At 39.9% G+C, this 24,994-nt stretch overlaps 1 protein-coding gene across 3 annotated transcripts in view; it reads left to right on the forward strand.

The window, feature by feature from the left end:
- Positions 1-24,757, forward strand: part of Kuz (zinc-dependent metalloprotease kuz) — a 152,400-nt gene extending 127,643 nt beyond the window's left edge. The window contains exons 3-15 of one of the 3 annotated variants that reach the window (XM_076794964.1): positions 3,959-4,153; positions 14,727-15,025; positions 15,555-15,701; positions 17,059-17,207; positions 17,319-17,553; positions 18,185-18,359; positions 18,921-19,098; positions 19,397-19,574; positions 20,103-20,336; positions 20,763-20,879; positions 21,079-21,243; positions 21,316-21,448; positions 23,409-24,757. In XM_076794964.1, the coding sequence (XP_076651079.1) occupies positions 3,959-4,153; positions 14,727-15,025; positions 15,555-15,701; positions 17,059-17,207; positions 17,319-17,553; positions 18,185-18,359; positions 18,921-19,098; positions 19,397-19,574; positions 20,103-20,336; positions 20,763-20,879; positions 21,079-21,243; positions 21,316-21,448; positions 23,409-23,572 (2,369 nt within the window). In that variant the 3' untranslated portion in view covers positions 23,573-24,757. The remainder of the gene's footprint in view (positions 1-3,958; positions 4,154-14,726; positions 15,026-15,554; positions 15,702-17,058; positions 17,208-17,318; positions 17,554-18,184; positions 18,360-18,920; positions 19,099-19,396; positions 19,575-20,102; positions 20,337-20,762; positions 20,880-21,078; positions 21,244-21,315; positions 21,449-23,408) is intronic. The other 2 variants (XM_076794965.1, XM_076794966.1) reach the window with 2 other exon arrangements.
- The last annotated feature ends 237 nt before the right edge of the window (positions 24,758-24,994 follow it).

Genomic DNA, 24,994 nt, shown 5'->3' on the forward strand with positions numbered 1-24,994 from the left:
GCATTTGCTCCCAGTACCGGCTAAATTTTCGCTATTCATTGTGTTGTGCTTATTGCTTTTGTTTCAAAGGAATGTAATTTTATTGATATTTATACTTTATTTTGCATTTATTTTATATAATAAAGGGCCTTATAATAGTAATTCAATTTTTAATAATTCTTTAGAGTGTAAAGCCGATTAATAGGCTAGCGGTCGATAAGCATTGGCAATCGAAAAGCCGATTAATAGGCTAGCGGTCGATAAAGTGTTAATTCCTCATTATCCAATGATTAACTGTTTCGGCTTGCACCATTTTTCCATTAAACGGCTCAAATATTTGCCCTGGGGTGTTGAATAGAAGGTCTGAAATTAGCGAAGCCCCAAGGGGTTAGGCAACCACGTGACACGGCTTTCCGTCTAGCTGAACCCTCCTTGACTGGCGTTACGTGTTGAAGAACACTCGTGTCCTTCTTCTAAACTGCTTTATTAGAATAATGCGCGATACACTTGTTTAGTCAGGCGGGGCAAAGATGCCGGAGACGTTGAAAGTTTGATGTTCGCGCACGAAACGTCTTTAGAGGCTCGCAAGGGCCTCCCTGAATGTTCCTCCGAAAGTTCGCGATAACCGGATGCCGGGCGCACGCTACGTGTGATGATACATAGGTCCATGTCTGCGCCTCATTTCTAACAGCAGCCCTTATCTTCGGCGATGACGAAAATTTCGAACTTGGCCTGGTCACCAGGCACCCTAAGTCTGACGCTCCCTTATCTGTGCTACAGCAACCCCTAGGCGGCTGCTTAACACCGCGCGGCTGTGGCGGAACAGACATTTAAGTTTCCAACTCGATATTCTTGCTGCAGGGCGAAAGAAGTACTTTGCAAGACACCTAATGACAGTCATCTTAGTCTAAAAATTTCAAACAAGTGTACAGCGAAACATAGTGAAACATAGTCGAACAGTATAGTGCCCTGCATATGTATAGTTTCGCAAATTAGAAATATTAGGGGGACCCATAAGTAATCAATTATTTTGAAATCTAAAACAAACGTTGTAGTAAATTCCATCAGTTTGCCATCTTCCCTGCAAATTTTCAATCCCCCTCTTATAGAAATCCGGGGTTCGTGAAGCAAAATATGACTCTAGGTGCTTCCTTACATCTTCTACAGAAGTGAATGTTTTATTTCTTAAATAATTCTCCAGAGATCTGAAAAGATGATAGTCAGAGGGAGCAATATCCGGTGAGTACGGGGGGTACGGTAAAACTTCCCATTGCAATTCTTTGATTTTTTCCTGAGTGAGTTTCGCTGTATGGGGCCGGACATTGTCAATTTGCAGTATTACGCATTTTCTGTGGACTAAAGATGCCCTCTTTTTCAATAGTTCTGAATACAGCCGTTGTAATTGCTGACAATACAACTCAGCAGTAACTGTTTCTGCAGGTTTCAATAACTCAAAGTGAATTACGCCACGACAGTCCCACCAAATACACATTAACACCTTTCTAAGTGATAAGCTAGGTTTAGGGGTTGATATTGCGGTTTGATTTGCAGAAAGTCATTGTTTGGAACGCTTTACGTTATCATAAAGAATCCATTTTTCATTTCCGGCAACGATTCTGCTAAGAGATGGATCTCTACGAAATTTGAATAGCAATGAAGTGCAAATTGATCGACGAATATTCTTGTTGGTCTCAGATAATTGATGCGGTACACATATTCCTTGCCTATTTGCCTTTCCCATTTCGTGTAGGTGCCTTTGTATAGTTGACCATGTGGACTCAAGGCTTCTCGATAATTCTTGTATACTTAATTTTGGATCAGCTTCCACTAGAGATTTTAGGGTGTCACTTCGAGGCCTGTCAGAGAGATCATGATCACCAGCAGCAACCTTCTGAACCAACGTTGACACTTGTTGACCTTCAATACATCTCCATAAACATCGAAAATTTTCTTTGTTGTTACCGTTGCATTAAATCCCGCATGAAAAGTTTGCAATGACGAATATGATCCTCGGAAGGTGCGGACGCCGCCATTTTATTACAGGCTTGTAAACAAAATTATACTTTTTAGAATATTTTGAACACAGGCTGCTTTACCGAAAACTGTAAAAGAATTCGTGTTTCAACGATCGGTACAGAACTAAAGGCAAAAGAAATTCTTTGCAAATAACTGATTACTTATGGGTACACCTAATATATAGACCAAGTCCAATTTTTAGCTATAGCATCCAATTTAAAAAAGATTGGTTTCAATGCTTCCTTCATTAAGATGCCTCAGAGTATCTGTACGCTACTCGACGTCGTTCGAGCTTTGACGAACGATTTTTGAAATGTTTATTCGATTCCTTACGAATTGTCGAACCGTTCTCAGATAATTGGGACATTGTATATACAAGGAAATGTTTCATAGTAAACGCTGTATGTATATACAATCGAGTGATGCGGTGGAGTATACTAGAACGAACGTAATTGGTTCTGGAACCTCGTTCGTTATAGCAGCTGTTCGTCCTAGCATGGGTGCCTCGAGCTACAGTATACATTTAGGGGTAGTCCGTCCCAAGTCCACAGTCTGGAGCAAAGTTGTCATCCAATAGAACGATTTAAATCAGAGAAATTTACGAAATATCTACGGAAACATACTGTATCGTCTTGCAACACTCATCCAAAGAGGAAACGAAACGACGGGCGTAGATTTTTCGCGAATTCTTTCCGAGAACTCACGTTTTTGTCTATGCATGCGAAGACAACAGTTTGTGGTGCGCACATTTTGTGAGATTATTCTGCTAGACGTACACCGCGCCGCGGCGTAGTTAATTTCTTCATTCCCAGGATAAAATGAAACACTGGTCTTTTATCATGCCTCGCGCATACCACGTCTCATCTACCATTCTTGTCCAAGATTTACAATCCTCCAGCTAAACAATATTTTGAAAGAAGTTGAAAGGAAGCTGCGAAAAATGTTTTCGCTAAAAAAAATGCTCCATTTTTCGATTTCAGCACATTCCGCTGTTTATCCGCATGGTTGTAAAGATTCTTCTGGAGATTAACGCTATGATTAATGGGAAAGAGATTCTTCCAGAATGAAAGTGGTTAAAAATGTAGAATAAATGCGGCGTGTACAGCAGTTCTACCGCGCTGGCGGAAAAATGATATCAGTCTCGCATAATCTTTATTTATTTACCTTCGTATTTCTCCATGATGAATAATATTTGTAGTGGTGAAAATCTGCTATCTGATTATTCACATAGTACTGTTCATTTGATCGATAATTTAGGTCAACTAACGACCACTGTTTAAAATTCCACAAAAAGTGTCATATGCTTGAAATGAATAGAAAGACCTTTACGAGACACCGCAAAAATGATTAAGCAACTAAAATCAAAAGACCCATTTGCCATTTGCAATTTTGGCCACGTGCCATTTGCTTTAATCTTCGTACACTTGTCGCTCCAGTGATCGTTATCCCCAGGCTATGGATATTATGCGTTCATGGTGTATACAAATTTGGCAAACATAACTCAAGCATTGGGTTTAATGAAAAATAAAATTGTGACATTAGTTTAACGTTTATTCAACGTTTCCGATGTGAAATGAATTTTATTTTCACCACTTTAACTCTCGAAAGCTTAACGTGACTGGCTTGTGTTGGGCAATTAAACTGCATTTATTCTTCGTACCGGGACAAACTCGTTTATTTAATAATTGCCCAGGGAAGCATTTTAACAGTTTCAATAATTATGGAATGAAAGATCTAACCGGCCATGTACAGTTTTCACGTGAAAAATATAATTTTACATAATTTTAAACAATCTTGTACTAGTAGCTCTAAGTCATGGAAAAATTCACAGCTTTTTCAAGGATATCGACACGTGGCGTTGACTGGACCCGAAGTCGCAGTCTGTTTATGCATGTATAGTCCGTTACATTTTTCATTCCGCATTCGTCCATCATTATTGAATACGATTCTCTTTTTTTTTTAGGCGAACCTGGCAGTCACGTGTTCGGAAGCATCAGCGACGGCGTTTTCCACGGAAAAATAATTTCGCCTCGCAGTGGCGCGTGGTTCGTGGAAAAGGTGCACTATTACTTTCCGCCATACGAGATAAATGACACGCTACATTCTGTGATCTATCATGAAAATGACGTCAGCGATCCGTACGCCCATCTTCGAAAAGGTTTGTTGAACAACCGAACATTATATCTCGAACAGAGACAGCGACGACGCTATAAATATTCCTACTTGACAATTCATGCGCGCGGAGTCTGTCGCTGAGTCTGTTTTAAAATTCATCCTTATTAACTTGTTCGTTAATGCAAATGGAAACTGTTTCACATATCTTGGTACTCTTCTTCTATTTTGATGAAATTTAAATATGCTGTACAGCTCGACATTTTTAACAATTTTTTCCTTTGATAAAAATGTCACTTGGCCTTATTTTCGACGATAAAAAAAAACTGTTACGTACACTACAACGAACTCCGCCATTTTAAACGAATTTTGGTTAGATTTTTTGGAGGGGCTGCACGGAGAGGGATGGAGTCCCTCCCTCGCTTTGAAGCACAAGTTTGGTCATTTAAAGAGGTCGAATTCCCTTTGTAAATAATTGCCCATATTTGCTTATATTAATAAAACTGTTAGAGCGTGTAAATCAATCGTAGTGCAACACATTAGTCAATCAGTGCATGAGGTTTGCAAATTACAACTGTACGTTGGTAACACATTGCGAAATTGGATAAACAGCTCCCTAGAGTAGCGCATGCACAGTCGATTCAGCAAACGAAATTAACAGTTCCTGAATAGATAGTTCGCAGTTCACATCAATTGTATTTATCATTGAAACGCACGGGACAAATAAAATAAAATTGAGTCGATCATGTGAAAATTTAAAAATCGTATAGAAATTATGTTACACAGGAAAAACCTTAACGAACTCATAGTACCGAAGGATACACTTTCTGGGGACTTTCAGATGATTCTAGGAAAAGTTTAATTCCGCGATTTTGTCTCTGCTGTAGTTACATTAAACAAAAGTCCAACAGTGCGTTTCCATGTGCGCGCAACTGCTATGGAAGTAAATCAACAGCGTGTCGCAGACCTCGATCAAACTACTATGCGTATTAACCTAAAAACGAAGAGACGGTTCAATGTCGTAAAATGTACAACAAACGTTCTGCGACCCGGCTATCGCTGGAGAGGAAGTTATTGAACAATATTTTTAAAAGATTGCGCGACTTTTTATATTATACGTTTTATTCGTTTCGCCCGAGCTCGTTTTTAGCGAATCGAATCTTGAGATTGCTGTTGAACTCGCTTGGATACAGAGTGTCACGGTTTAATCTGTTATCGAAAATATTTCGAAATACATGTTGGATGGAGGAAAATGCTTTTAGAGTCTTACCGAAGTGTTGCTAGGCGGAAACGTTGAAACACCGGCGTAGGTCATTCACGTTTGTTTAAACGGAGCCCGTGTATTTTTAACCGAATAGATCGATGCAACTCGCCCGCTCTTTATAAAAATGTATTAACCTATTTACGTCCAAGAATCATTAATTTAAGAGATATTTCAATCTTGCTATCGATTGGATCCCTGTATAGAAGGAGGCGCGCTTTAACATTAAATCCAAGAACTGAAATAATACTTGCACCGTTGCGCTACGTTGAAATTGTAGAATCCATTTTTTCCGTTTGTTGGAAATTGTTAGAACATCTCACTCGAAGGAAGAAAGGTGAGTGTTCGCCTGCGTGTGTGTAGAATCGGTGTCCCAGTGTTTGTTCGCAGACAGACGGGCCGAACAGTTGCGATTTCACACTCGTAAAACTTCGCCTAATGATGGCGTCTCTTTCGGCAACGCAGAGTCTCCTTCGTATCCGCGAGTCAGCGAAAGAAAGACGTCAAGTTTGTCGGCGGAGGTGGTCTCGTTTGGGTAACTGTTCAACCATTATGCTCGGCAGAGTTTCTATAGATTGGTTGGATAGTTTCCGTCAACACGGTCCTCTCGCAGCGGCGCGTCACGCGACTCCTCCGCGTTTACACACTTGGACGGCCATTCCTTTGCCGTTTCGAACCGTTTCGAACCGTCGAATGACAGGTTAGATTACATTGCGAAGGCATCCTTAAAGGCGCACCGAACCGTATATGGTTTTTCACCGAATTACCTTAACGACGCACGCCGGTATGCACAAGTAACTGCGAGTTTTAGAGAATGCAATGCAAAAGGGTACAAACGGAGGCATTTGTTACCGACACGGGACAGTGAACGTCTGGTTCGTTGATTTCGAACATTTTCTAAATTAATCCTGAGAAAGGATATTTTCTGTACTAAATAAGGTGCAGTGGGGTAGATCCGTACTAGGCCCTTATTTATTCGAATATACGTTGCATTGTTCCAACTGTAAGGTAGAAATCTTCCTTTGGTTAGTATTCAATGATGAACATAGATGGCCATGTATTCTGCGAATTTTTATTTTTATGTTATTTTATTACAGTTGTTTTAAACAGGTAGGTGCAGTTTTGCCCCAGTTCCGGGGAAGTCCGCCCCAGCAGCACTGTTTTTAATTTATTAAGAATAAGTTTCAGAAGATATTTTTAATCCAAATTAATGCAACTTGAAGAATACACCATACGCTAAATAAAAACGCTAAGATTATTAGGTTTTAGTGGAATAGATAGAAAATATATCAGTTTGAAGTAAACTTTACAATTCCTGAGTCGGTTTTACCCCACTCCACCTTAATTTGATTGAAAATAATTTGATTATTAGAATTGATTTAGAATTGTGGGAGATGTCCAATTAGTAGAATCGCGCGTGCCAGCGAATTCTAACGGTGAAAACTGTCGGGCGCAGAACGTTAGATAAAGACGCGCCGTAAGTCACGGTGAAAAATCTGTCTGGCCCGAAACTCGCAGGTAGTTAAATTTCCCTCGAGCGGGGGAAAAAACTGTAGAACCGTTTCTGCACAGTTAAAATAGCAGACGGTTTAATGGACAGAAGCCGAACTCAAACAGGTAGAATGTCTAGTCAAGCTTCGGGATTTTCACGATTTAGAAGAGTGCCTAACGACGCGAATAGAGTTCCACGTAGAGGCGGAACGTTGCGCCTTCCAGTCCATTTACCTCCAGGGAAGGATATACACACATACCAGGACATTGCGTGTACGCGGTCTCTCCGGTTTTCCACTGATTCGTCTTTCGAGTCGGAATACTTCCTCTTTGTATGTACAATCCGGGTTCTGCCATCTTTCAAATCGATCAAATAGTAATGACTAATCGAAGTTACAGAACTATTGATTGCGGAAAAATTGGTTTCGATTGTTACGCGGTTCTACGAACGTACAGGCCAGAATTTATATTGGTTTGCTGGGCGGATGTATCGATTATTGGTGTATCCGAAATACTTTAATTTCCTGATCGCAACTATTTTTTCGACGCAGGAAATAGAACGTGCGTTTATCCGGGGAAGTTGCTCAAATTGCGTTTTGCAGCAAATATTAGCCTATACGTATTTTTAGATATTCACGGAACTATTTTCTGTTGTTTCTGCAGCCCGAAACATTTACCATTAATTATTAGGTCATTTTTTAAACACCTGACAACTTTAATTTTTAGGCTATGGTCTATGTTTGTGACAAACGTATTCACAATTTACAATTCTATTGGAGATAGTGACACAAAGTGCTTAAAAATATGAAACACAACATTTTATCATCTAGCTGAACACTCTCTAATTCGTATTCCTCGAAAAAGTTTTAATTCCTTCTGCTCGCATTGCCAAACAAATTTCTCTGCAACTTTTTCGAAAGATAATACGTAATAATTTCAGGAAAAGAAAAATTGAGTTGTAAATTACCAGTGAAGATTTTTTCCTTGAATAACCGGGCGTTCCCGAGGGGGAGGGACGTTAATCAACTTCTTACGAATTAAACTAACGGACTCGGTGAAAATCATAGAGAATCTACCGCAGCAAAGTTAACGTGAAATATTACGGAACGTTTTTCAGTCATAAAATTTAAGAACCAAGTGAAACTAGCGAAACTTTATGCTCGACTGTCACAGTGGTGATAACTGGCCTGCGGATATTTATATAGACCCGTACTTTTGTGAACAAACTTTTGACAACAAAAATTATAATGGCTTGCAACATAAGTAAGATCGACTTAGCTGACTCTTCTGCTAGTTAACATTCTTAACCCTTTGCACTCGAAGCTATTTTAACTTCAAAACGAAACATTTCTTCCGACCTAAAATATTTCCCTTTTATATATATATTTTTCATGTTATACATACGAAAATGGTGCAATTTACTCGTAAATACTGAAATGTTTAGTAATTTATTAAATACAAACAAATCTAATAATGTAAAAAATACTTTGAACAATAATACAGCAATTTTTAGTAGCGCCTTACAGTCGCCATTCGAGTGCTAAGGGTTAATCCTTGACTGGATTTTTAAAACGGTTTCGAAAAATGCAACAGCTCTATTCTTGACGTTTATTTTTACAAAATTGGTAAATCATCAAGTTCATCTAAATCTTTAATCAATACAAATGAAATAATGATCAGCGTCAATTTGAGGAGGCACTGTGGCGATCTGAATAATCAGCCTTGACATAATCCGTACGAAGCCAGTTTCATGTGGTTTGTTTGTATAATTGTATAATTGTATAATCCTTCGTGGGTCACCAGTAATCCATCCAGTATGTCCATTATGTAATTTATTAAACAACGTGCGTTGCACGATGCTTACCAAATTACGGAAGTTATTATCCTAATGAGAAGGTAGTATTGCAGGAATGTTTATTATTTGCTTTGTTCTACGTCTCTCACCTCAAGATCCCTGAAAACGCTGAATACAAAACTGCTCGCAACGATCCAACGCGTAAAATAACCTCCGTATTATTTACATTCGTATTTTCTGAATCTCCGAGTTACCTCTAAAATTCTATCACCGAACTTCCCGTGAACCTAATTTCGAACGTGCGGTACCGCGCATTTTTCCACGCGTTACGTTTGCAACCTCAGCGTCGGCGGCTGAAAGAGTTCAGTCAAGTTCGATATTGTCCACGGTCGAGAACTTGAACGCGAGAGCGAATGTCTGCGCAACCGGCAAATAGTCAATTGCCGGTTGGAACGAGTTCCGCCATCCTGTAGGGAGATTACATTTTCGGGATAAAGGTGCGGGCTCCGGGGAACCGTTTGATAGCGTGAATTCCGTGCGCTGTTCGCGATATCATTACGGAAGAAAGTAGTCCATTCGAGTGTGCGTGTACAGTGCTTACAGGGTTGAAGCAGGGAATAACAGAACGGAAGGAGTTCACCGAATCCGAATTAGGTATGGATGGCGGCGCTTTCATGGGTACGCATGCGGATTTAGCTCTCGTCCCTCGACCCCCCAAAACCCTGTTTACAGCATTTGTGCAAATAACCACCGCTTAAATAAACAGCGGCCGGATCGTGTATAATATTTATCGCGGTTGTCGTCCATATTGCGCTCTCGCGGACGAACCGCCGCGCCGCCATCTTGCCTGTTTGCGAACTGGATATACGCGTGCAGTTATGAGCCTGCAGCATTAACGCTCTGCGGGAATAGTACAATTTCGACCTGCGAATCCCCACGCTCCTGGACAAAATGATAGCGCACGTGTGCTGTCTTTTAATTTCTTCAAAACCACATGGAAATAAACACGCTGTATTTTATTTATATTTTGCCCGGGAGTGTACACGCTGGCCTCGAATAACAGAACACGACGGACACACTTTCGGTCTTACTTGCATCCTCGGTTGCATCTTCGGATGCCAACATCGCGTCCCACCGGTGATGGTAATGTTTCTTTAATCAGTTTCCCCGCTTATCTATCTCTGCTGTACATGCCAGAAGTATTAGGGTATCTAGGATAACGCTGCTGGGGCTTCTGATCTTCGTTTAATGTTCATGTGTATGCATGTATGCGCGGGCTGTCCTGGAAAGATAGGACGACTCGCGACTCATCGGCAGATTATGATATCAGCTCAAACACTGATGCCTTCTATTAGGAAATCCTCGAGTTGTGAGATCAACGTTTAATTATTATTTTATTTTCATTGCTATTGCAACGTCAATATTTTTTTTTCCTAAGTTCTTGAAGTCCCAGCAATTTCTTGGCGTTCAGCAACTAGTCTATTTTTAATCTTAAAAATCCACAACTTAACTATGAACAACGAATCACACTCCATTGTAATGTGACCTGTAATGTGATCTGTATTGAACTGGACACTTTCTCCACCCTTACGACTCCAATTAGTCAATACCAATTATATTGTCGGTCATCAAACGCTCTTCTATTGGATTTAATAACAACAATGGTAGCCGATAACGAGTTTGCTTCGCGTCGTACAAGCGGAAAAGGTCTATTGATTGAATTGTCGGTGTAATATGCCAATACGAGCGTGTCGCTCGTTGAACAATTTCTTTAATGGTGTAAGCCGTGAGGTATCAAAAGCTTTCGACAAAATGTTCACTTCGCATGAAGCACGGCGATACGACTGTCAGCAGTAACAGTGACACGGGATATTTTATTTTGATCGACGACAGACGTTAAGCGCGTTCGCATTTTTGGTCCGCGAACAACCTTTTGCCTTTCATATCAGTCTTTATAACGGTAATCCATATCAGCCCTGCTGCGTAGATAGTACCAATAAATCCCTCGAATATCTTCACGCCAATGCGGCCGGTTATTAAAGCTCCTGGCTCACAGCTAACCCGCCAATAAAACCAGCAGCAACCGCCGCAATTATCTCGGATATCGGGGGCCATCGGCGTTGGTTTGTTCTTACTTGTGATTCATACCGGTACCAAAAAGTGCGAAGGTAATTTAAGCGCGACGGTGATCGCAATCGATTATCGATATATCCTGCCGTTCAAAAATTTTCACCACCCCGTTGGACGTTTCACCTTCCATTACTGTGCTAGAAATTCAGACCGAGTTAATATGAAAATTTCCTTTATCATCAGACTGCTTCATGCAACTTTCCATTTTCATCGATTGTTTCCCAAAAAATAAATTCAGAGAATAATCTTAAAAATTCTATGCTTAATATATGATATGATTTGATAATTTGCTTTGTTTCTTATTTTTACGTTAAAAAAATAACCTTTTTCAGAATATATGGACGGAACATTTACAATTCTTGCATCTTACCATCCCTTAACCACATCTATTTTCTTGCAAGAATTCGACAAACGATATTTCGAAAGTTTTCTCATGGCAACAATACAAGTTGAAGAAAGCTGTGATTGCTTTAAAAGTTTCTCAAGAAGGAAATCCTACTTATTTATAAGGAAACTCGTTATTGTTCATTGCTTTAAAACGATTGTTTGTTTCGTTTGGTTATAACATAGTTTTATAAGGTCTTCCACGAAGAATTGTTATTACGCCATTCTCTCGTGGAGGCATTCGATAAGTATCGATCGGTGTTAGGTGTGCACGTATTGTTTGAGGGTATTCTATCCAACATAACACTGCATGCGATCGATAGTGTTTTATAGTGCTCCACCATTACCTCTTCATTACTCGCGTCGTGTAAAATTTGACTGGTGTTTCTATTTTTTTTTTTTTTTTTTTCGTATGAAATTTTAACGAGACACAGTGTTCTCATTAATGAACTTTTCAGTACCATTTTCCGTGGATCTAACTTCGATGCTTCAGTCACATTCTGTCAGTTACACTAAATCATTACTGGATAAATTTTCATTTTTCTTGTATCCGCATACAAATAAATTCGATAGGAAATCATTACATTACGTATAATAATCAAGCAATAGAAATTAATAATGAAAGTTGCAAGAAAGTACGATTCACTTCGGTAGTTAACCTCAAAGGATAATTTTGATTTCTTTCGTCTGCTCGATGAAAGCAACCAAAAACGCTTTCTGTTAACTCCCATAAATTATTGAATTAGAATTGATAACGCCAGACTATACGTAAAATGTATCAGCATTGTTGGTAATTTTTAATAACACACTGGTACAATGCAAGCAGTTACACTGTAGATTCCACATACATTTGCGTAACAAGGGAAAGTCGTATCACTTTTTTAGATGCAATTTAGAAAAGAATTGCAGCGAAAATGGCTGAACACTTTTCCCGTCTTTAAAATTTATTTGTTGTTGTGTTCGAAGTGTTTCCACGGGTACAATAAGCGTCTGTAATGTTCATTTTGTCGTACAAAATGGATCATATGGAATGAATGTATGGGAACACCATTTGGAACATAGTTAATTGTTCTAAGAAGCAAACAATGTGAGAGAAAGACAACTTTTTTTCCCAAGTTCGAGAAATCTCAAAGTATCATTTTTAGGCGGCATAATTACTACACTTTCTCAACATTTTCCACTTTTTAAGTTTTCACTTATTGGATTTTTATGCAAAATAAGAATTGTCTGCTTTCTTTGCAAGACACGGAAGCTGTGTGACGTTTATTTCTTTTCTTAATAATCGTGGTCGGCTGAAAATAATACAACAGCATTTTTGTATTCTTTAAATTTTTCTCTGTAACATGTTTTTGCACCAAGATCGAGCAATCGCATTCTTTCTTCTGTGGTGTTTAATTGCTTAACTATTGAGAGAGATAGAGATAGAGAGAGAGAGAGAGGGGGGCGGAGGGCACTAACATCCGTCACGCTTGGCCATTGTGCGCCGAGAAATTATCGGGTACGGAAGAGACTCGTCGAAGGAACGGGGGAAACATTAAATGACCGTTCTGAAATCTCGCCTCGTAAAAAGTGATACAGTGGCTTCACGTCGGTTGCGTTCGCCGGTGTCACGGGTGAAAAAGGAAGTGCGATTTCACACCCGTACGTACGTGGCCGGGGCCATGTCCTCAAAATAATAGCATCGTCGTTACGGGCGATACGACACCCAAGGGGAAGCGGTTAAGTTTGTCATTACGTGACGCATTATGTCCGGGCATCCGGCGCGCAGACTCAACTCCCTGCATTTCGAAATTACACGAATAATTAAACTGCGCATCGGTATTTCCGCTGTGACTCCGGTGTGCACACCTTCCTGCGAGGTGCACGCTCGAGAGTACCGGCGTTTCAATGTTCTCAAATTGTGCTCAGCGTTGATCGAATCTGTTACGCTGAGTCATAAGCAATTCTTGTTTTTGTTTTTTCGGAGTCGTATCGATCCGAGATGCGAGCCACTCGTTTGCTAAGCCGATTAACTCTACGAGAACAGTAGAGAAAACTGGCGAAGTAGTATACGCCGGAAAACTTCTTAAGAGCCACGTAAATATAAATAAAACAGGTTTAACTTCTTGCCCTATAACATCGAATCGAAATCCTGGTGAAGAGTTTGAATATAAGGATGAATTTTGTGTTTCCTAATAACCTAATTATTGATACAACAAACGAATAGAACATATTTTTCTTTTTGCCCGGTATTGATGACAGAAGTTACAATATGTTTATAATTGGTTTATTCAATCGTTCTTAAATGGCTATAGCTGAATTTATTTGCGATTTCATTTTTTGCTCAACCAACAATTTTTTAAACTACTTTTGTACGTACTGAGTCACGGAAAAATATTTGACCACACACAGGATGGAGAATTTAGCGATAAGAAAGTGAAAGTCTTTACGGTCCACTGTTTTGGAACTGTTGCCACTAGTTAATTGAATTATATAAAAGCTTAGCCATCAATTGCGCTGTTTCCAAGATTGTTAACGATCGGACAAGCGATAAAATATTTGCGCGCAATAGCGCACGTCCCAATAAAATCACTGCCGAAGAGAAGAGTTGATTGCGTTCATTTCCTGCATTGTATTCTAGATTGATTTCTTTGAACGGGATGATTAAAGAAAGGTTCGCAACAGACGTCGCTTTGCACCAGTAACTGTTTTTAATTGCTTGTAAAACAGCTTTCTGATCAAACCTTGGAAAATATATTTACGAACTTATTTTATGGAGGAAGTAAACTTAATGTTATTTACATTCCTGTATCATAAAACTGATAAGAACGTATTGAACTATCACATAATAAAGTACATTACTGTAAAAACTGTTCTAGTAACTTAAATTTAGAAGACAACATTTTACAATAGTTCGTTTAGGCGATGAGAAAAAATTAGAACTAAATGCTCTAACATTCTGAATGTGTTACAAGGCAAAGTTGAAAATCACTATGACATAATGCGTTTGCAACCAAGTAATAACTAGAACCTTGATACTTGACGCTTCGATGCTCGCGGTCATGCTTGATATATTATCAAGTATGAGACAGCATTAACCCGTAAGAGACAGCAGCAACAGTAACCTAATAACAAGAATAAGCATAACAGAGATATACTCTGATTTTCTTCTTATTCGTAATATATATATATATATATATATATATATATATATATATTTAAATTATTGATATGAAAAATTCCAAACAATTCCAAGGACTCCCCATTAATTTGTCGCATAATTCAGCACAGCTTTCGAAGAAGAGTACGAACACAACTATTACACGGACCGCACGGTTTCCTACGGAGATTACGGATGTAACTGTCACATAAACAGAACCGGAGAGTTAAATATTTGAATAGATTAGGCAAGAAACTCTGTCAACGTAGGATTTTGATTACCACTTACGTTCGCCCGGCTCCACGTTAGGAGAGCGTTTCCGGGGTTGGGGAACGGCGGCACAATAAAAGCATAACGATCGTCTGGCATTTTATTGTCTCGCATAATTTTATAGCGATAACGTTTCACGTTGCCCGTAGGGGAGCACAGCGGCTGCGGAGTCACCGACGACGTGGTGGAGTGGATGGAGAGAATTCAAAATTCTGGCGAGCCGGACGTTCCTTCAGCAGGGTCGACCGCGAACCTGAAGGATCCGAAGCCACCGTCGGATTCGTGGAACGCCGTTCAGGAATCACCTGGTCACAAATACTCCCGGGAAGCTAACGAACCTAGTCATCGGAGGGTGCGAAGAGCAGCCAGACCAAAGGAGGACAACAAGAACACTTGTTCCCTTTTCATTCAGACTGATCCTCTTATATGGCGGCATATATCCGAACAGGTAAAAGCCAAATAAAGCCTGCCGCGCGAATGCATTTGACAGAGGCAAACGGCGCGCTGGCCCCCTTTTCAAACCGGAGAGAGAGAGAGAGAGAGAGAGAGAAAAAGAGAGGGGGAGGAGAGAACACGGGTCCGCGTGCTTTCCTTTCAGAAACGATAACAACTGACCCATTTCTTTTTCGCTATAAAATTTAACTCGAAAACGTAATAATTCCTCGCGCAATCCACCGAATGCTCTGAATACCAGCCATTCTGCCGTTGTAGTCACATTCACACAGCTTTGCCCCGGTAATAGGGGCCGGCGTAATTTCATTTCGTATTTTCCTCCAAACTAGACGTCCCTGCATTCCCGGTGTCCTTGCGTTAGAAGAATATTTCCATCTCTGCATTCTTTTTGGTCCGCTCCTCCCCCCTCGCCGGACATTCTTTCCCGAGGCCGTTATAAAAATCTCGTTTCCCCGCCCGTATAAACCGTTCCGAAACACGTGAAATTCGCGGATATTGAATTCCCGCGTTTCGAATTTTCGCAGCTACACCACGACGCCGAGAAAACCAAAGAAGAGATACTGTCTCTTATCGCCCACCACGTCACCGCCGTCAATTACATTTACAGGGACACCAGGTTCGACGGCAGAATCAAACATAGGAATATTAAATTCGAGGTGCAGCGGATAAAGGCAAGTCAATTCCGATCGACCATTACCTGTTTCGCGAAACTCATCGCTGTAAATTAACACTAAACCTACCACGCGCGGTCAAATGACCGTTTTTGAAATTTCGTTTAGAATTTCTTGTATACAATGTTACTGTATCGCCATGTAACTTATTGACTTGAATGTGCTGAAAATGCAGAAATGTAAATAAAACTTTTCTAAATAGAAAAAAATATTTTGTTTACTATCCAATTGGCTGAAATCTCTTTAAGATACATATTTTTTTTGTTTGAAGCGGCCATTTGACCACTCATGGTAGGATTAGGTATACATGAAATGTCGGTAGGTTTAGTGTTAATAACTTCTTTTCTTTTTCATTTTTCAAATCAATCCAAATCGGATCGGTGACTGGTCTCAGAGATTGCAAAAGATTTGAAAATATTAAACTTTGATCAATTTTAACAGTTTTTACTGCTCCGTTAGTGATACGTAGATCTACGCGAAAAAGTTGGTATCTAACGAAACTGCGTTTCCAAATAAAACGATGTTGAACGTTTGGTTTTTGCGCACGTGTTCGTGTTTGTATCACGTCGAAACCGACTTTTTCGTCAGAACATACTGAATAACATGTGGTTGAACTTAAAATGAATGTTTTCGAATATAAAAACAAAGTGCTCCATTTATCCTCTTTTTCTGTAGAAACATGCTATCGTTTTTGGGTTCTATTGCCAGTACAGAGAGATCCTCTTGTATACGAAAAACATACTTTTTTTTTTATCGAAGACGATTTGTTTTTACGCTGTGTGCTAACATATCCCGCTAACAAAATTCTTTGGGACCAGTGAAATGATCGGAGGTTGGAAAAATAACGACACATAACGATACACGATACATAGATACGATACATAGATTGTGGATTTTATACATTTACGACGAAAATTAAACAGTTAAAGTTAAACAGTTAAAATTAAACAGCAACAAGTCAACAGTTACACCTAGGACGATCTATATATCTATTCATTGTATCAGCGAAGATTTAATCTCTAACACTGTAGCTCACGTTCCACTGATTGGTACGGATAATCGAGGTTCTATCGCGAATTAACACGTTAACTGCCATGTCAGTCACATATGACTGACAGTGATTTTCGACTAGGTTTAGACATTCATTTTTATTGTGACATATCCAGATAAACCGAATTGATTAAGATCTTTAGAATTCAAAAGGGTTAAAACAGCATCCCCTATAATATATTTAAAATTTCTATTTATAGGCATATATTCTATATATAGGCAGATATTTGGCACTTAACGTGTTAAAGAAGTAAGCATGATCCAAATTGGATCGTCGATCGTTACACCTGATCGTTCTGTCCGATAGATCGACGACGACACAGCGTGCACGCCTCAGCAGACGTACGGCGAGCCGAACCCTTTCTGCATGGAGAACATCGACGTCAGTAACTTTTTAAATTTGCACTCGCTAGGCAACCATGAGGACTTCTGCCTCGCCTATGTGTTCACCTACAGGTACGACACCAGGCATACACGCGGTATCTTGAACTATGCATACATGTATATGTATATGTATATGAAAAACCGGTGAATATTCATTCGCGCGACCTTATATATCGTTCGCAGAGATTTCACCGGCGGCACGCTCGGGCTCGCATGGGTCGCCTCGGCTTCCGGCGCGTCCGGAGGCATTTGCGAGAAATACAAAACGTACACGGAAACCGTGGGCGGGATGTATCAGTCCACGAAAAGGTCCCTGAACACCGGGATCATTACCTTCGTGAATTACAACAGCCGAGTCCCGCCGAAAGTCTCGCAGCTGACGCTGGCCCACGAGATCGGACACAATTTTGGATCACCTGTACGAGCACCATTCTTTTATTTTTTTATTTTCAAACGGGGCTTGCCAAACCGTCACACGGTCGACCATCTTGTAACACGATATTCTCGGAACACGTTTTCAATCTAACACGGTGTATGCTAAAACTTAATATTGGACCGCGGAACAGAAATTTTGAAAAAATGTTTTGTTTAGAATTTTATATGTGTGACTATATCGAAGATGTAAAAAAATACGTTTTGTGGATCCGTGTTAATTACATACATGACTGACTTCAGTCACGATGTCAGACTTCACTGACAAATATTACGAGTTCATATTAAACGTCGATGTACAAAATCAATAACAATCGAGTTTAGAACCGTTTCGGAGCCGAATTTTGCGATACACTACCGAGAAATGACCATTACGGAACCGATATCGAAACAAAAACGGGAACGATAACAGTTACAGATAATGGTAAAATTATTTCAATTCTTCGTAACAATTATTTGGATTAAACGTCCTCCGTGACTGTTTTAATCAGATCCTCTATAGAGAACGGCTCGAAACGATTATTTTCGGAACCGTTTCAAGCCCTGCTTTAGAAGAGTCGCCGTTACAAAACCGATCATTTTCATTCGATTTAATCCCTTTGTAACCGCATTTGCAGCACGACTTTCCGCCAGAGTGTAGACCCGGTGGCCTGCACGGGAATTACATTATGTTCGCGTCAGCGACAAGCGGCGACCGACCGAACAACAGTAAATTCTCGAAATGTAGCATCGGGAATATTAGCAACGTTCTAGACGCCATCGAGGACAACAAAAAAAGAAATTGTTTTACCGGTACGTATATCTTGTTCAAAAACTGAATTACAGAGGAGGATAATGCTTTTTCTAAAAGCAATCATAATTTTACCGAATTAAATTGCAAAGAGACTTCGTGGTTAATTTTATTTGCAGACCTTGTGGTCTTCGGTTTCATCTGATTTGTTAAGTTTTCTTTTTACATCTTCATGACCAATATATGGGACTGTGAAGGTGTTAATGGTTTCACTGGAACGTCTACGGTTCCTCGTGAAGCTTTTCAACCCTTCAGCGCTGTTCAGGGAATTGGGACACTTATGTTTCGAGTATTAAATTATAACTAGCTTGCAGTGTACACAAACTGTTGTCGTTGAATTAGCTTATATATTTCAGTAAGAAAATTACAAGCAAAAGTGAAAGATTTGAACAGTGTTCAATGCGCATATTAAAAATTAAAGTTTAGTGACGTATATTGGATGAGCTTGAATGTTTCATTTCGAGTAAAATATTAAAATAGTTCAATCTGGAGAGAAAAATTACATCGTAAGCCACGGCGACAGTTACGGGAGGAATGTCATTTTGGGTTTGTGTTTTATGCAGCCTCTGCTGGCGCCTTCTGCGGCAACAAAATTGTTGAGGCCGGGGAAGAATGCGACTGCGGCTACGATGACGATGAGTGCGTGGATAAGTGTTGTTATCCAAGGCAGGTGTCCGAGCTGGATAAAATAAAGAACGAAACTGCCAAAGGTTGCAATCGGAAGTTCGGAACGCAATGCAGGTATGAATTTCGGTGTAATAACGTGTCATCAAATGAAACCGTGATTTTCACTATTACGTCGTTCAGAAATTTAAATACGAGACACTAGGGGACCTGGAATAACTTTAGCTGTAGTAATTACATAGTATCGTGTTGTGAAAAAGAATTTGCGTTAACAGATTGAAAGTTAATTTAATGCTGGAATAATGCAAGATGGTTTGCAAAACATTAAATAGAAAAGTTGTGTAGCGAAGATTACAGTCCGGAGATTTATAGTAAAAAATATAGTAATAACAGTTGTTTTACAATCTTTTTGCAGTCCTAGCCAAGGGCCTTGTTGTTCGAGCGAATCATGCCAATTCGTGCCACTATCCAGAAATGTTCAGTGTAAGGCCGAATCGGATTGCAGTTACAATTCGACTTGCAATGGGAGGTCCTCCGAGTGTCCTGTGCCGTTACCGAGAGCCAATAAAACTAGATGTAACGAAGGAACACAGGTAAGGCTAGCTTTCCCGATTTTCAATGTATGTCGAACACGAAAAAAGCGAATACATAGATAAAATTGAAGTTAGCAATTTAAAAGTTAAATAAGCAACGACATATTCTACCATTACCCTAGTCGTTTACAATCAGCTTAATAAAATCATTATCGAAATAGAAAATCCGATTCGATAGTATTTAACGAGTGTATTTCTAACTTAGAAACAGAAATAAATTTTTAGATTAGTCTAACGATAATTTTAACAGTTATTTATTTCGATATAGTAAACATGGCTGACCAGTATTTGTTCTCTGTTCATCTTTCTGTTTTTTCTTCCATTTTCTAAGAAATTGTAATTTCATCTTTTGTCGATTGGATTATTTTAATTCATTTTGATCTAAAGAAACTGCAGGCATTTACGTAATACAAGACTCAGATGACTGTGAAAGTTTTTCTTAGAGTAGTCTATTAAGACTTGAAAAAATAGAGAAGCTATTGCAAAGTTCAAGTTCAACGACGATATTCAATGGTAATTTATTGACAGTTGTGCATCAATGGCGAGTGCACGGGATCAATTTGCCTGGAGTGGAATCTAACCGAATGCTTTTTGACAAGCAACGTGATCCCGAACATCGACAAACGTAAACTGTGCGAATTAGCTTGCCAAAATGGAACCGATCCATCCAGTTGCCGCAGCACCAGTGAATTCGCGCATGTCGTTGGTTTACCCGACGGCGGAATTAGTCTTCGACCCGGGTCGCCCTGCGACAACTTCCAGGTAATCATCGAATCACTCAAAATCATGTTCAATATCCTGCACACCCATCCCTTGATTACACAGGACTTAATTTGCGCGAGGTTTCTTTTCACATGGAAAATAATCGAAACGTAATCCCAGTCTTCATCTTTTTCACTACTGTTGAATGAACAGAAAACAGCGAAAACGAGAAGAAAAATTAAAAAATATTTCTATATCGTTTTCAATCTACTAAATCTGTTAAGAAAGGATATGCATTTCTATCTTGCTCCAGTTTCTTGCAATTGAGGCAGCGAATTACTTTATTTTGCATAAAGATCCGCAGTCTAGTAATTACTTATTGTACATATCGTGTTTTTCAAAGTATTTTTGATCGGACAATCCGCATAAATCGAGGGACGAGTGCGTGTTCAAGAAATTCGGAAGTTCATTTATTTTTCCTCGTAGGGCTACTGCGACGTCTTTTTGAAGTGCAGGGCAGTCGACGCCGAAGGGCCGTTAGCTAGATTGAAAAATCTTTTATTTAATAAAGAGACTTTGCTCACTGTAGCGCAATGGGTTACCGTAAGTACAATTTTCAAATGTTATTTCGATCCTCGAATATTTAACCATCATACGTTCCCCAGCGTGAAAATTCGCCCGTTTAAATTTCTTGCATATTACAAAACGATTGATTTCTTTCTGTCGGTGTTGCAATTATTTCTGAGGATCGTATGAGTGTCGAAGGGATTTGTGCCAGATTGACGAGCATCACATTTCGCAGGAATTCTGGTGGGCAGTATTGTTGATGGGCATAGCATTCATCATTTTCATGGGCTTGTTCATCAAATGCTGCGCCGTTCACACTCCTTCCAGTAATCCGAAGAAGCCGCCAGCGAGACGCATCAGCGACACTTTGAGAAGGCCAATGAACACTCTGAGAAGAATGGTAATACGACAGCGTGGATTCGTAGAATTCGTTTTAAACGTTCGCGAAATTGACGTGTTCATCTTTCGACAGCGACATCCACACGGTGGAGGAGGTGCTGGCCCGAGAAGTATACCTCCCAGGCAAAGTCAAGGGGCCCACAGTGGAACTCGAGGACCCTCACACGGTTATGGAGAGGGCAGAGGTGCACAGTATTATCCAAAAGGTAGGCTAGCGCGAAATCTCTCTGTTGCTTTTTTATCGCAGCTATCGTTGCTCGAGTTTGATCTTAGTAATTATTGCTCGTTAAAATGCATACTTGGATGTTTGCATATTAGCTCGTGAGACAGGGATTAAACTCAAGCTAAGTAGCTTGCTGTCATGTGTCAGGTCATTTCATGAGTAATGCGGCTTCTTATCGTGCTTGCGTGGACACTAATGTTTTATATATTGCCGGAACTGTTTGTCGACTCCAGGAGTCTGTGTTCGATGTGTCAACCAGTCTTGTCTAGTTTTTCACTATCATTTAAAATTAGTCCTATCGAATGTTGCCTACACTCTTTGATCTCACTTCTATAAATATACTCTAAAAGTGGATAGTCATTTGAATATGCAGCATGCTTTTCAATCCGAGTTGTCAATTATTTTTTTTTACGAAGAATCGTTTACAATTCTTGCTCTAATAGAAATGATCACGGTATGATTAATGTAACCACTTTGATATTGAAGTTTAGAATCTGCATAGTTTTCTTGCTTATCTTGTTATGAATTTGTTGAAACGAGAAATATTTTAAAACACGTTTGAAAACAACAGAGCTTTACTTCGCGGTGTAAATAAAGGGTCAAATTGTTTTGCAAAAAAACATGTTTGAAACGAGTGACGGTGTATTATTGATTATCGGATGTCGTATGTGCCAGAGGTAGCGCAATGAATTGTGGTATTGTTAGGGTATGCGACTGCCCTGTACCGTCACGTAACCGTCAGTGAAAATGATTACCAGTCTCGGTAATAACATGATTCATTACGCGTTATTTTACGTTTTGGAGTTGTGTTGTACACGATAACGTTATTTATGGAACGACCTGATATTTGTCCCCGTGTGATCCGCAACTACATCAATGTTTTTTCCTGTTTGCATCACCCTCGCATTGATTGACGCGCATCACTACCTGATACTATCGTTCTATGACCTACAGAGGTGAGCTGGGGCCTATATTCTATAGCTTTAACAGGAGCAAATTCATGAACACCATAGAGTCTATAAATAGAAATCAGTCTTGCGAATATCCATGGCAAATTCGAAAGAATTTTCCGACTTAAAATTTCAAGTCACCTTTCTCTGCAAGTCCTTGTATTTGCTCCTGACTCTCTTGTCACCGTTGGTACTTCCATTTTATTTATTTTTTGTCGTTATACATTCTGCTTCTGCATTATATGCATCTGATTCAATTCTCGGTGGGAAAGGAAAGAGTGCATTGTCTTTGACTGCTAATAATTAATGTATCGATACGATTACGATTAAATTCAACCTTTAATTAAAATAAACTAGAAACGGTAGGACTGATTTTCATTTATATTATTTCATCGTAAATAAATGGATATTTATTTGATTTTATCTATTTTGAAATATCTCATTTAACTTGCAAGTAGACTAGGAAATTTGAAAACACATATATATATATTAATAGATTGAAGTATTAGATTAACTTATCGAATATTTTTTAAATAATAAAGAAAGTTCGCCCACCACTATGCGGCAATACTTAAAATCTTTAAATGCATGACTACCGTACTACCCTGGACAAAAAGTACTCGATCGAACAAACTATGCCCTTGTTACCAAAATTGTTTACTTATCGACCGTAGAAAATATTTTCATTAATTTGTTTCTCAATGCATTTCGACTGATCTTGCATTTCTTCTTTTCAAATGTACTGGAACTACTTTGTGTATGTTTTGCCTGACAGAATGCATATGATCTTCAATGACATTACCAATTTCGATTGAACACTTTGTGCGAGGGGTAGTGTCTCATTATCATAACTATCGCTGTTCCTCTCATTGGGTGTATGGCTGGTGATGATAAGGAAATCCCCCCCCCCCCCCCCTAAAAGAAGATAAACCTCCATTGTTTCGTTCGCTTCGGCATTTCGTTTCATAGTTGCATACTTTTCTAAACTTTAAGCAGGCTATCGCTCGGTTCCCACAGCTAGTGCGCCAGCCGGTAGCAGTGCAGCACCCAACTACGGCCGTTCCAATCACCCAGAACTGTACGCCGGGGCCTACTCGGGCTCCGGTGGAGGGGGTAGGGCCGCAGCCTACGAGATGAGGCATCACAACAAGGTGTGACGGCCCTAGGGACCCACCTTGGGCGAGGAATAATCCCGACGTCGCGCCGTAAAACTTGTTCTATAATACATACACACACTGCCAAACTGTGAAACGAGCCGATCCACCTGACACACACGACGTCTTGCTAAGCCGAGAACGAGGGAAGAGTGAAAGAGGATATAGGCGTGATCGAGTGGGTTCGAGAGTAACGAGGGATCGCCGATCTACGGTTTTTTTAAATTTCGTTTCACGAGTATATTCGGCTCTGTTCGTGAGAGGGCTCCGTGGTTCGGAATTGTAAATCGGTGATGCATGCTCGAAAATCAATGGTGATAGACATACATACATAATATCAACTCGGTTTTTATCGAGCGAATTAGGGACATCGACGTGTTCTGGGAATGGATGGATGGAACGACGGACAGCGTTGGACGTAATAGATCGTAAACACTACTGATCCTTAGTAATCTATATTATCATACGAACGTTTTGTGTAATTTGTCTTTTGAATGTTTCTCGCATATTCCTCCGCGTGTTGCCATTACGTATTTCGCATCTCGTGATCATCGAAAGCAAGTGGACACAAAGGTACCGACACACGCGCGCGCGTACGCGCGCTCACACACACACACACACACACACACAGAGAGACAAACACACTTGAAAAAGACTTTTCTCTGTTCGCGCGACTAATTCTTTGGATGTGCAACGTATATCGATCAAAGTTCTATTCGGACGAACAACGCTGGATTCGCACAGCAAACACGAGATAGATTACGGTAGCGTATTTTTGCCGTTCGATGTAAGAACATTTTTATGGCCAAGATTTGCATAGTGGCGTCGATGCGAGTGTCGATTTCTGGGCGAAGTCGAGCACGCGCACGTGTTTCGCTCCCGAAAGCGCGAGGTTCTTTTTTTTTTAGCGTGATCGGCGTGATGAGGATTGTTTGCCGAGATGACGAGAGAGGGAGTTCAATGGGAGACAGGAGACGACAATATATATTTGGATTAAGTGTTAGGATGATAAACGTAATTTTGGAGAAGCTCCCGCTGAATGTGCCTCCCCTTGCATCTTCCGTCTTTCATATACGACTTTTCTTTTTTCTGTTTTTAACTATACACGTTGTTTCGTTGCGACGATATTTTAGGATCAAACGGACACGATTTGTAACGTCTTTTCTTTCCTATCAGCATTTACATTTTTAATCGGACAGTAAACATTAGGACATTGTTACATTAGGACATTTTTATTCCAATGTAACAGACTCGTAATTCGTTAAGATATTTAATGTAGCGTTTAAGACGAATTGTACCCCTTAAGTTGTGATCGAGAAGTATTCCAACCAACGCTGCCGTTTTCCGGAGCGAAGAAACGCGCCCACCATTACCAAACTATTGCAGGTCATTCACTTGATCTCTACCATTGTAGCATAATGATTA

This window comes from Halictus rubicundus, chromosome 10, assembly GCF_050948215.1.
Source record: "Halictus rubicundus isolate RS-2024b chromosome 10, iyHalRubi1_principal, whole genome shotgun sequence".
Lineage (NCBI taxonomy): Eukaryota > Metazoa > Arthropoda > Insecta > Hymenoptera > Halictidae > Halictus > Halictus rubicundus.